Consider the following 12,022-nt stretch of genomic DNA (forward strand, 5'->3'; position numbering starts at 1 on the left):
AGAAATAAAAAGACCCCGTTTGCCAATGCTTCGATACTGTATTATTACACAAAACTTTGCACTTACGTGCATTGTTTTTAATGTATTCGTGTGATCACGGTCACTTGATAATAAAAAGCTTTTTAATTATATGTATCCTTTGAGGAAGTTGTTAAGAGCGGATAAGTCCCTTATTACAATACATAAATAAACTAGATTTATGTACTGTAAAATAAAATAGGTTTTACGATGTCCAACAATGTTCAAAGATTATTAAAACTGTAAACAGCCTTTTGAAATTTTTAATGCAAATCATTGATCAATGTGATCAGACATTTATAAAATAAATTACAGCAATTAAATTTTGAATATCTTTGTGTATAAGGATAATTATATATATTGTAGAAAGGTCTGATTTCAATTATATTGAGTTGAGTAGTAAATTCGTTTATCCTTCATCTTCACCAGGGTATGGATGTGAAAAAATTTTATAAAAATTATTTGAAGAATGTAAAAATATGCCCCTCTGAATTTTTTTTATAGAAGATATGATATTTATAGAAATTACATTTATAGAATATTTAGGAACAAAATAAGTTAGTTTTTCGTGAAATAGATTTTATCACAAAAATAGATTTATATAGCAAAATGAACTTATAACTCAACCTAATATTTTTTAATATAATATGAATTACTGTATTTTCTTGTTATACAATCAATGTTCATTTAGTATTATTAAAAAATAATTAAAGACATTCATACATATGTACATGTTTATGTATAAAATCTACATATTATCTATATTTGAAAAGATATAGTATGACGTAAATTGCATATGTATATACATTAAATTTGCAATTATTCTAAAGATACCATCAACCTGACAAATAAATATTTTCTTAACAAAATGTTTTATGGTAACAATTACTTTTAAAATATTTATATAATATCCAAATCGACTTCTTTTCTTGCGTGTTTTTTCGTCCTTTTCTTCCCTGTCACTCTGTCAGATTTCCTTTTTTTAGCTTCTTTCTTTTTCTGCTGTCTTGCAATTTTACGTTTGGCAGCTAATTCTGGATCCGTTACAAACTGTAATAAAAAAAAAATGTTAGTACTCTTAATCATTTCTTACCACTTATTTCACAGAAAAGATAAAAATGTAACAAATTTACCTGCTGCGTACGCATCATCTTTCTTTCTGCTTTTTTAATATCCAAATTCTGTTGTATTCGACTCAATAATCTAGTATATTCTTCGCTATCTAATCGTTTCTTAATCATCACACTTGCTTCTTTAGCTAATCGTCTTAAAGTGGTATTTTGTTCTTCTGTAGTAGATATTTCACGCACAATTGGTGACATAATATTGAAAAGTACCACATTTAAATATTCCATGGGTATTGTAGCCACAACAGCGCCAACCCACTTAAAGAAAGCAGTCCGCTGAAAAAAGAAACATCACTTGTATTCTAATTATTTATTTAACATTATAAGGAAGTATATATAAGGATAATGATGGGTACTGTACCACTGTTATTGACTTAGGAGCTTGGGTTATTTCTATATTTACAGCCTTTCTCAGCCTTCTAATAAGCCAAGGAAGTGATAACTGGTTCTTATCTTTATCTTTCATTTCATTGACTTGATCTGTAGCAGTATTAATCTGTTTTACAGACTTTAATATTCTCGCGATAAAAATTAAATTTTTAACAGTCTGATCGGCTAATTCTTCTAACGTCATATCAGGCTGTAGTTGCGCAATTAGGTCTAAACTTAAACTTTTTATAACGGTAGTAGGATCGGAATACATGTAACTGGTTTCTGCTTCACATTTTTCAGGGTTTTCTAAAAGGTCTATAATTTTATCAACGTCAAGAGCAGCTAAAATAAATCCGATCAGTTGAGACGCTGCTAAACGCACCCATGCATGAGGATGTGCTAATAAGGACTGACTATATTCTGAAATACACAAAATTCTGTCAATATTAAACACTAACGAATTAGGTAATATAGTAACACATTAAACATACCAGCAAATGAACGAATAGCATTTTTATATTCTTCACTTTTGAGAAATGCCGTACAATTTGCCGATATTTTTAGTAACAATTGCAACACTTGAAACATATGATGATCTTTCATTCTCTCTGGATCTTTGATATAATGCTTTTTCTTTAATTGCATTTCCTTTTCTGTTTGTAACTTCACAAAACGACCAGGTTCATTGCTATCATTAAAATCTGCATGAAATTGTTTCAAAAGAAGCGGTAATATTTCATCTAAACGAGACTTAAAAGTGTCCTTTTCTACTGTTACAAATATACCGCATAACTGAGCACCCAATGTTCGATGCATTACCTAAAATAACACGTAATCAAGTAATTTTATAACGTCAAATATGTACTCTTAAGATTTAATTTCAACTAATTTACCTTAAGATCTTTTAACCACGCTACAAGTATATCAAAAAGTTTGCTTCTGTTATTATAAGGTATACGTGTAATCATTTCCTTAATACATTTAGCGCACAACTTGCGACATGTTGGATCATCATCATTTATCAATCTTACACCCACCATTATAAAAATGATATCTGACTTCAAGACCAGAGTTTTCTGAAATTATGATTGATATATAAGTTATGAGTTTGATTTGTTTCTTTTAATCGACTGAAAAAGAGGAAGAATGAAAAAACTAAATGTACTTACTACTGGAAATCCTGTAACAATACTGTAAATCATCTCTAAAGCACTAAGACGACCTGGTTGCATTTCATAGCTAACCTGCGTCAAATAAAATGCTATATGTTTCTGTAAATGTTTACCAAGAGGATATTCCATCAGATAAGAATAAAAAACGGAGCGAGATTGTACTCTAACGTGTTCTAGTTCAGACGTAATGCTTAAAGCAGCAACTTTTTCCATAACAATATGCATTTCAGGAAGAATCATTTTTCGAGCAATTATCGCTTTGAGTAAACCAAATGCTGTTGCTTGCTTATCACTGTTGTGCATATCTTGTTCAGCATACATAATCAAGGCTTTCAACTGATCTATGCTAATTACATACTGTTTCACATCACGAACAATTACAGACATACATTTAAAACCAGCCATCACTAAATCAAAATTATCTCCTTTACTTAAGCCAGCTGCGGCGTATTTATGCAAGATAATAAAGATAGATGAACAAATATCAGAAATTGTTTCTTGTATTGAAAGTAAATCCATTTTAAGTAACCAGTTTAAACACTGTAAAGCTAATGTGCTTAGCTGAAAAAATATAATATCAACATATCAAACAATTGATCACGATTATTATTTACAATAAGAATATAATAAATTTACCTTCACATGTTGAGATTTTATGCATTCACTTATGTGTGGTACAAATGGATCTATCAGGGACTTAAATTCTGTATTAGATATTTTGTCTCTTTTTAACAGAATATGGAAAAGTTTTAAACCAAATTCCATGATAATGTGAACATTGGTGTTCTTTGAAGTTTTTGAAGTAGCCTTTATACCCATTTTATTTTTTGGTTCTGGAGGTATGATAAAGCAATCTGGTTTCTGTCTACTGAGTATTTCTACTTCCTTTTCTGTTAATTCTTTATCATTCTTCTCAGGCTTAAACTCAGGAATACTTTCAGAAATTACACCATAAAGGAATATTAACATTTGTTCCAATGGTATAAAAATATTATCAGCTAAACCTAGTACTATGTTTCTGAAACATTCCACAACCTTCTGCACAGTTTTATGCGAATGACTTCTTATAAGCACTTCTTTTAATGGTAAGATTAAATCCACCAAACATGATTCAGTAATATATTGTGCTAATATATGAAATATGTCATAACTTTTTGTAGATTTTGCTTCTGATACGTTTTTCACAATTCCTATTACTTCTTTCTCTTCTGCTGTTAATCCAAATAGATCTACTTTACATACCTAGTTAAAATACAAGAATATTTGAATATTAGATATATCAAAATTGAGATTTTAATATGTATTTACAATATTACTTACAGATAAAATACTTTGAAGATTTTCATTGATATCAAATTTCTGAAAATATGGTTTCAGAGCAACTAATACTGATTGTACTGTAAACGCGAGGACATGAACTTGAAATCCTTTTGTTAATAAAGTATTCATTTCTCTTAAAAGATGATGAAGATACTTCGGACCAAGAGTTATCATAATTTTTTGTAATATTTCTCGAGTAACACGTCGTACAGATTCTAAACGAGATTTCAAGAATGTACATAACTTCATAAAGATTCTGAAACAATTTATTATAATATTTTAATAATCTTTTAGTTTTATATGGAGGTGTATATACTATATAGTTACCCTGGTAAATTAGTATCTAAAATATGTCCAGGTAATTTCTGTAGTAATTTAACAAAAGCAAGAGCAATTGGAACTCGCATTAGTTCTTCTTCCTCGTTATCTATTGCAATTCTTTTCTTGTTAATCTTGTGACTACTTTCGCGACTCGTTCTCGCTATAATGGAACAATGGAGTTGAGGTAGCAATTCCTTGGATATACTAAATACGACTCGTCGTGCTCCATTCTGTGAAAGAATGATCTGTTTTTCCATCACAGGTACTTCTTTCTGTGTTTCATTTTGTATTTTTCCTACAGTTTCTTCCACAGTATCTATATTTTCAAAATTTAAAGATTCATCTAATTTCTCTTCTACTTGGTTTTCATTATTTTTGTCGTCACCTTTTGCAACACTTTCTTCTTCTTTTTTTTCGTCAGAAATTATTTCCTTTCCATGATCCCTTTCAATTTCTTTGTTATATTTTGGTACTGAAGATTCTTCTACAAATTTATATTTTGACAAATCAAAATGGAAAGAATCTAAAATGCTAACAATGACTCTAACAAGTTGTTTCTGAAATTCTATAGAATGTCTTAGCTTTTCCAAGTAATGTTTCAGAATAATCTCATATTGATGCCATGGTAGAAGTTTGCATATAGTACCAACGGTTCCTATTGCAGCATCGATAAGACTATTTTTATGAATAAAAGCTTCATTGCATAGATATGAAGAAGCAAAAGGAAGGACAAACTGTGTTAATGTTCTCGGATTGAACGACTTCTTCAACGTTTTTGCTATATTACAAAATTTAAGAAATGCTCGAGCTCTCCTGTGCAGTTGCAAATGTTGCATGTTCTCGAAGAAATCTACTTCGGGATCCGCCTTATCAGTTAATACAGATAAATCCCGTAAGACGGGATGGACGTCTGAACATTCCATAGCCAAATGTCCCAAAAAAGCTATTGATTGAAGCCTTACGATTTCAATTTTGCTAGTTATCCCTTTTCTTATAAGTGGTAAAATTGTATTGTCCATTAAATAACGTCTATCTGCTACATTTTCTTTATGTTTCTGTGCCAATTTACAACCAAGTAGCTTAAGACACTGTCCTGCATTGTCTCTTAATGCTAGATCTGCTTCATTTTTAAGAATGTAATAACAATTATAAATAATAGCAATGCCAAACTCTAATGTAATCTCATCCTTTTCTATTGCATTATTAATCTCAGAAAATGCATCCAGTCTTTTTTGAAAATCTGGTTGATCGAGCCACCTGCGATCCCATGCATTAAGTGCACTTATTAACTCATAATTTTTTATTAATATCCCATGACAATCGTTTGTAGACTTTTCCACAATTGTTTTATAGAGTTCCAACAAGAGTTTACGAGCAGGAATTGCAGATATTGCACCTAATAAAGGTAGAACTGCACGCACGTGCGTTGTTGGTTCCTTCACTTGTTTTACAAGGTTTATTGTGGTTGTAATCAATTCAATAATCGTTTCTTCTCCCTCTCCAGCTCCAGCCTTTTTAGTTAATATTGGTAAAGTAAGAGTAAGAAGTATATCACATGCATGTGCATCTTTCACGAATTCTGAAATACGCGATAAAATCACAAGTTCTGATTTATTTATTCCCTTGGTTGATTTTTCAAGTTTAGTTTTAATATATTGTAAAATACTGAACACGTGTGGGAGAAGAATAGTAGATCCATAGTTAACTCCATTAGATAATGCTTCTTCATTTATTTCAGATAAATTATTAAGTATAGGTGTTAAAGGAACAAAAGGTGTATCAACTTCCATATCATTTTCATTTGTCTTTCCATAGTCTTGTAGTGTTACCATTTTCTCAATCATTTCAACAATAGCACTGATAACAGGTGTTTCAGTTTTTGAACCCAATAAAAGTTTCATTATGTAAGGAAGAGAACTAACAGACTTATCATCTTCGCGATATTTTATAAATAACGGATAAAAACGTGAGTTCTGGCTCCATGCCATAAACAGCCTTAGTAATGGAGTAGGACTGTGAATACCTTCTATAGGTAATTTCTCTAACCATGGAAATACAGCTACATTAAACAAAGCATCCATTTCGTATTTATTCCATTCATAATCTTCAAAGTGACCAAAGAACCTTGCTAATATTGAAATGGAGGTGGATCTTACATTTTTAATAGATTGTAAGAATCCAACATGAACTTTATCTGATTTCTGTAAAATTCCAGTTACTTCTGCCAGAATGCATATTACCAAACCAAGTAAGTAGGGTAACAATTTCTTTCCCATCTTACTACCAAATTGTTCTATCAAAATTGCAAGTAAATTCGTGGCACTCTGCAAACGTTTAGGTGGAATAACATTACTCAAATCTACAGTATTAATAATAGTTTGTGTAAGTTGTTTCAAGTTAATTTGTTGATCATTCATTTTATCTAATTCAAGCATATATTTCTTGAAAGGCTTAAATGCCATGTTGGTAAATATGATCATTTCATTCTCTTGAATTCCAGATAGAAAACGTAAGATCATTTTTCGTTTTAAAGTACCTCCAGCTTTACCACCAGTTCTCATTCCTGTTTTTGCAATCATTTTAGCATAAATTATACGCATTAATATAGGTATAAAATCATTGCGATGTTCTTCCAGTATAATATTACTTTCTTTATCGACTTTAAAATGTGTCAATTCATTTTTCATATTTCTTTCATTAATTATACTAAGCAAATTTTCCTTATAAGGCATTAAATATTTCTGTTTATAAGTGAGAAGACAATTTAAAGCACCCTTTTGAATGTCAGGAACTTTTGATGACAGCAAATCTAAATAAATGTTCTGCATCTCTGATTCCCTATATAATGTTCTTGGATTTGTTATCTTTTCAAATACTTCAAGTTGAGCAAGTAAGAGCTTCACTTTATAATTCTTATTTATTACAATCTTATTTATTTGTCTAGACTCTATATCTATTTGTTTCATTCTTGTATCTGTAGAAATAATAGCTTCCTTTTTTTCTTTTTCCTCTTTCTCATTTTCTTGATTTTCTGCAGATTCATTATCGCTTTCATTTTCTTCATCAATTTCCATGTTGTTATTAGAAACAATTGATTCTTGACCTTTTAAGATACTGCAACATCTTGCATCTTCAGAATTTGACTTAAAAAAGTTGTAATTTACAAAATCAATGAATAGTCCTGTTATATCTCTATTCTTCATCTCACAGAAATGTGAAAAATTTGTCATACATTTCCATAAAAGAATTTTATGATTTTCATAGTCTGGTTTGTCATTGCATTTTTGTATAGCATTTTCTATTGCAGAAATAACTGTACATTCAAATAATGGTTTATAGTCTACAGTTATTTCGTGATTACGTTTTAATTCAGTTAAAAATATAGGCCAAAACTGTTCATATTCCCTGATTGCAAAAGTAGCTATAATCTTATTTATAGGTTCCCAAAGTAAAGAAAAATTTATATACAGATTTCCTAGTAAATATCGTAATGGAAGTTCATAATACTTCAAATCTAAATTTATCATTGCTTCGTTTTCATATGACAATGCTTGTAAATGCAGCAATTTACTTCGATAACTATGTACTGATATAGGTTCACATTCTGCTAAATATATATGTTCCATAACACCTATTTCCTTCTTCTCATTCGTAATAGACAATTTTACTTCACTAATATTGGAGAATAAAAGATATAAATGAGTTACTATTAAGCGAATTTCACTAAACGGTGAACTCAATTTTTCTGCAATACTGCTGTTTAAGTCTTCAAACACAGTTCGATTTATATACATTTCTCGGTATTGTGATGTGCTAAAATATGTTACATATAAATCTACAGCATTTAAAATGAATTTATTATCAGGATACTTGATAATTAGATCTAATACTTTTATATCATTCTCTTCTATAAACTGATGCAAAGTTTCTGATTCCAATATGTGAATTGCGGATTCTAAAGATATTAAGAATGTCAAACATAGTTTGATCATTTCAGTTTCTGTATTGGTATCATTTAATATCTGTTTATATAAAGATAATATTCCCCTTTTTAAAATATTCTTAAATTCTGCTGGTATAGGCTTCAGATGTGGCAAAATAATTAACATTTTTAATGCATTTGTTGATATACTATTACCCAATAAAACTTCTAACTCTTTCTGGAAGTAGTTAATACTATCAGATTTTACACCTCTTATATCTAAAATGTATTTTGTCCATTTGTTTAAATTGATACCATTGAGACATAAAGGAACTTTTGCATTAACTATCTTCGTAAACAGTTGTAAAGTATCATCATCAAAACCAATGGAAATGCTATGTCGTATTATATATGGCAATACCAAAGTTTCGAATGATGAATAATGGATTAAACTTTCAACAGCGCCATATAATAGTTGAATATTTTTCACAGACATAACTTTAAGTAGTATTTGACTAGATGTTTCCTGCATTAATCTAACATTGGCTGCCAAAAGAATAGCAACTGATACATTTATAACTTCTCGTAACACATTTTCCTCATTTTCAAAAGTATCTAAAATATGTGACAATTTTTTAATCAGAGGTACAGGATCTATAACCACTTTTCCATTTCTATGATTAACAATTATATTTATCAATTGCATCAAAAGAATCAGACTTTTCTCTTTTCCAGTTTTTGATTGAAACTGCTTAGTCTCTTCAATTGATTTGTCCATGACATTTAAAAGTACAGACCAAAGTACCTGGTATTTCTGTGAATGTATACTTTGTAGCATACAGTTAATAATTTCCTTCAATAATTTGAACATTAAACTTTGATTAGGAGAATCATTATTCAATCCATTGAAATATAATAAAAGCATTTGTTCTGCGCATGAATGAAATTGTCCTGGTATACCAGATATCACTTCAAATAATAATTTACCACATCCTGGTATTATATTTGGGTTACTTTTCAATATATGCAATATTGTCTTTAAGAAAGAATCTTTATCTTTAATCTTACGTACCACGAATGCAAAACTTTCAGCTGCAAAGTTGTTTATATAAGTTGGCTGTGTATCTGCCAACAATGGTAGCAACAGATCAAGCACAGTTTTTACATTTTTAACCAGATATTTCCATAAAAATTTAAATAAATAGGCTAATGATGTGAATGTGTATTCTATTTGTTCTATGTCTTTTGTTTTTAATAACTCAATGATAACAGTTAAAAATCTAGGAAAATATTCATAAAAATCCTTTTGTAGGTCTTTAGACATAGCAACAACTAATCTGCAATGAAAAATTTATATGATAATGCTTGTTAAAAGCTATTTTAATCCACATTTTCCTTTAACTTGATGATAGGTAGAACTTTTAATTTAATACTTACTCCAAGATTGGTTGTAGAAACAAAACATCTTTCTTTGCTAAATATTCTATCAATGTATCTACTACAAACTGCTTTTGATTAACCAATTGTGGAAGCGTTACAATATCACGAACTTTCTTTTTAAAGCTGCAGTAACCTTCAGTAAGGTTAAGATAATTCCATTTCTGAAGTGTTTGATGAAAATACGTTTCGATTTCTTCATCGTTCTCCTCATTTCGATGTGCAACTCGGTGAAATACATCGACATCAATTTCATTTACTCTTTCGGTAAATGTTTTAAACTAAAATAGAAGAATAGAAGGATAAAAAATATTTGATGAAAAATAAGTGATTATTTACGCTACATACTTGAAATGTATTTGATTCTTTATGACGAATTGGCTTATTCTTCATGTTGCTAAAACATATGAAAACTTTTAAATTTATATTTAGTTTCTCATATTTAATGAATTCTTTAAAGTAATTTTAAATTTAAAGTAATTTTAAAAACAATCTACTTTCACGTGTATTTCTCACATGTAATTATGTAGCACAAACAACCGAATAGCTACATCATAGATAGGAAATTTTTCTGTTAAGAAAGAACTAGGTCTTCCGAAAAAGAACTAGGATTCTTAAAAAGGAACTATAGAATATTTTCTAGTAACATTCGTATCTGATATCTTTATAACCTATGGAATACAAATGTTATGTACTTTTACAAACTGCCTAAAAGTCTATAAGATAAAAAGTGTCACTTTACAGTGTACGATAATCCGTAAATTCTTATCTTTCTCTGAATGCATTCATCATTTATTTATAAACATTGTTGTTTATGATATAAATAGATGTTTACATATGTAATGTAAGACATAAATCATTAGTTTAAAATCATATTTAGAAAAAGTAATAAAATATGAAGTATATACATTTTTTATTTACGTATTTGTTTTAAAATAGATGACTAGTACAGAAGAAAAGAAAATAGAATTCAAAAAGAAATCAAGGAAACCGATAAGGAAACGACAGGTTTCATCAGATGAAGATGACAATGAAAATGAAGAAGCCTCTGTTAGGTAAATAACAAATCCAAACACATGAAATGTAGTAGATTATACACTTTAGTAATAAATATAATATCTATTTAGGGAAAAAGTTGAAGAGATGAAAACTATACAAAAACTTCGTGAAAGACCAAAAGGTATAAATGTTGTTGGATTAGCCCTTGGAGAAAATGTAACACCTGATGTAATGACGGTAAACACTAATGAAATTAATAAATAAAATATAATAACTTCTTTCCTTCTGAAAGATTCTTCTTTCTTCAGTCTGACCCTTTTAACGTAAAAACTGGAGGAATGGTAAATATGACTGTATTAAAGAATACAAAATTGAAACAAAATGATGCATATGAAACTGGAATTGGCACACAATTTAATGCAGAGACTAATAAACGCGATGAAGATGAAGAAATGTAAATATTGTATTTATGATGTTAATATAATTTAATAAATACATAATTAATGATTTCTAATTTTCTTAGGGTAAAATATATTGAAGAAGAATTATCAAAGAGGAAAAGCAAAACTGAAGGTACAACTGAAAATGGATCAAATAATGACAAAGGTTCTTATTGTTCACCAGAAGAAGCAGCTTTGCAAGCAGTACCTGAACATTTAAGACAAAGCTCTGCACACAGAAGTGAAGAAATGCTTTCAAATCAAATGTTATCTGGTATTCCAGAAGTGGATCTTGGAATAGAGTATATGATTTTATAATATACACTTGATTCTTTTTAACACATTTCATATAAAAGAATGCTTTTTTTTTCATTTATAAATCATTCACCTTTCAGAGCAAAGATCCGTAATATCGAAGCTACGGAAGAAGCTAAATTAAAACTGCTTTGGGATAGACACAGAAAGAAAGATGGACCCTCGCAATTTGTCCCAACCAATATGGCTGTGAATTTTGTACAACACAATAGATGTACACTATCTTCACTTCATCTTTTATTTTATCTAATTTATATGTCAACTTTTATAGCATATAATAACTTTTATTTCTTTTTTACTTTTTTTAGTTAACATAGAAGATACAGATTTCCAGAAATCAAAACAAGATTCTGATGAGAGAAAAAAAGTTGCAGCGCCCAGAGATGATTACAAGAGTAAAAGGAAAGATAATGGAGAAAAAGCAACTGATGATTATCATTATGAAAGATTCAAAAAACAATTTAGACGATTTTGAAATTATTTGTAAATAGAAATAAAGGATATAAGTTATATGTAATGAAAAATTTATTATTTATACATAATATATATCGTTAAATTTATTGCTGCAAATTTTTTGAT

At 29.2% G+C, this 12,022-nt stretch overlaps 2 protein-coding genes across 4 annotated transcripts; one reads left to right on the forward strand and one right to left on the reverse strand.

Moving 5' to 3' along the window:
* Nucleotides 1–738: 738 nt before the first annotated feature.
* Nucleotides 739–10,231, reverse strand: LOC126928875 (small subunit processome component 20 homolog). 2 transcript variants are annotated; one of them, XM_050744730.1, is made up of 11 exons: nucleotides 10,038–10,231; nucleotides 9,690–9,970; nucleotides 4,337–9,589; nucleotides 4,010–4,265; nucleotides 3,326–3,931; nucleotides 2,687–3,250; nucleotides 2,411–2,593; nucleotides 2,009–2,336; nucleotides 1,507–1,937; nucleotides 1,152–1,421; nucleotides 739–1,068 (listed from the first exon to the last, which is right to left on the reverse strand). In XM_050744730.1, exons 1-11 carry the CDS (start codon nucleotides 10,080–10,082, stop codon nucleotides 919–921), a joined length of 8,367 nt encoding a protein of 2,788 aa, XP_050600687.1. In that variant the 5' UTR covers nucleotides 10,083–10,231; the 3' UTR covers nucleotides 739–918. The 2 variants fall into 2 exon arrangements, with proteins under 2 accessions (XP_050600687.1, XP_050600696.1); XM_050744739.1 differs by lacking the exons at nucleotides 9,690–9,970; nucleotides 10,038–10,231 and having other exon boundaries at nucleotides 4,337–9,245; nucleotides 9,325–9,436.
* Nucleotides 10,232–10,328: 97 nt separating this feature from the next.
* LOC126913887 (telomere length and silencing protein 1 homolog) lies at nucleotides 10,329–12,003 on the forward strand. 2 transcript variants are annotated; one of them, XM_050717164.1, is made up of 7 exons: nucleotides 10,329–10,434; nucleotides 10,629–10,744; nucleotides 10,817–10,925; nucleotides 10,997–11,142; nucleotides 11,212–11,430; nucleotides 11,524–11,657; nucleotides 11,752–12,003. In XM_050717164.1, exons 2-7 carry the CDS (start codon nucleotides 10,629–10,631, stop codon nucleotides 11,916–11,918), a joined length of 891 nt encoding a protein of 296 aa, XP_050573121.1. In that variant the 5' UTR covers nucleotides 10,329–10,434; the 3' UTR covers nucleotides 11,919–12,003. The 2 variants fall into 2 exon arrangements, with proteins under 2 accessions (XP_050573121.1, XP_050573113.1); XM_050717156.1 differs by having other exon boundaries at nucleotides 10,350–10,533.
* The last annotated feature ends 19 nt before the right edge of the window (nucleotides 12,004–12,022 follow it).

This window comes from Bombus affinis, chromosome 1 (assembly GCF_024516045.1).
Source record: "Bombus affinis isolate iyBomAffi1 chromosome 1, iyBomAffi1.2, whole genome shotgun sequence".
NCBI classification, from domain to species: Eukaryota; Metazoa; Arthropoda; class Insecta; order Hymenoptera; family Apidae; genus Bombus; species Bombus affinis.

What these genes read in the sequence shown, in the direction of transcription:
- LOC126913887 (XM_050717164.1), top strand. Translation starts at nt 10,629, where the DNA reads ATGACTAGTACAGAAGAAAAGAAAATAGAATTCAAAAAGAAATCAAGG. An exon ending in CGCGATGAAGATGAAGAAAT is followed by an intron (nt 11,143 to 11,211) that starts GTAAATATTGTA and finishes TAATTTTCTTAG; the next exon opens with GGTAAAATATATTGAAGAAG. An exon ending in TTTTGTACAACACAATAGAT is followed by an intron (nt 11,658 to 11,751) that starts GTACACTATCTT and finishes TACTTTTTTTAG; the next exon opens with TTAACATAGAAGATACAGAT.
- LOC126928875 (XM_050744730.1), bottom strand. Translation starts at nt 10,082, where the DNA reads ATGAAGAATAAGCCAATTCGTCATAAAGAATCAAATACATTTCAA. An exon ending in CGTGGTTAAAAGATCTTAAG is followed by an intron (nt 2,337 to 2,410) that starts GTAAATTAGTTG and finishes GTGTTATTTTAG; the next exon opens with GTAATGCATCGAACATTGGG. An exon ending in AGATGATGCGTACGCAGCAG is followed by an intron (nt 1,069 to 1,151) that starts GTAAATTTGTTA and finishes TTTTTATTACAG; the next exon opens with TTTGTAACGGATCCAGAATT.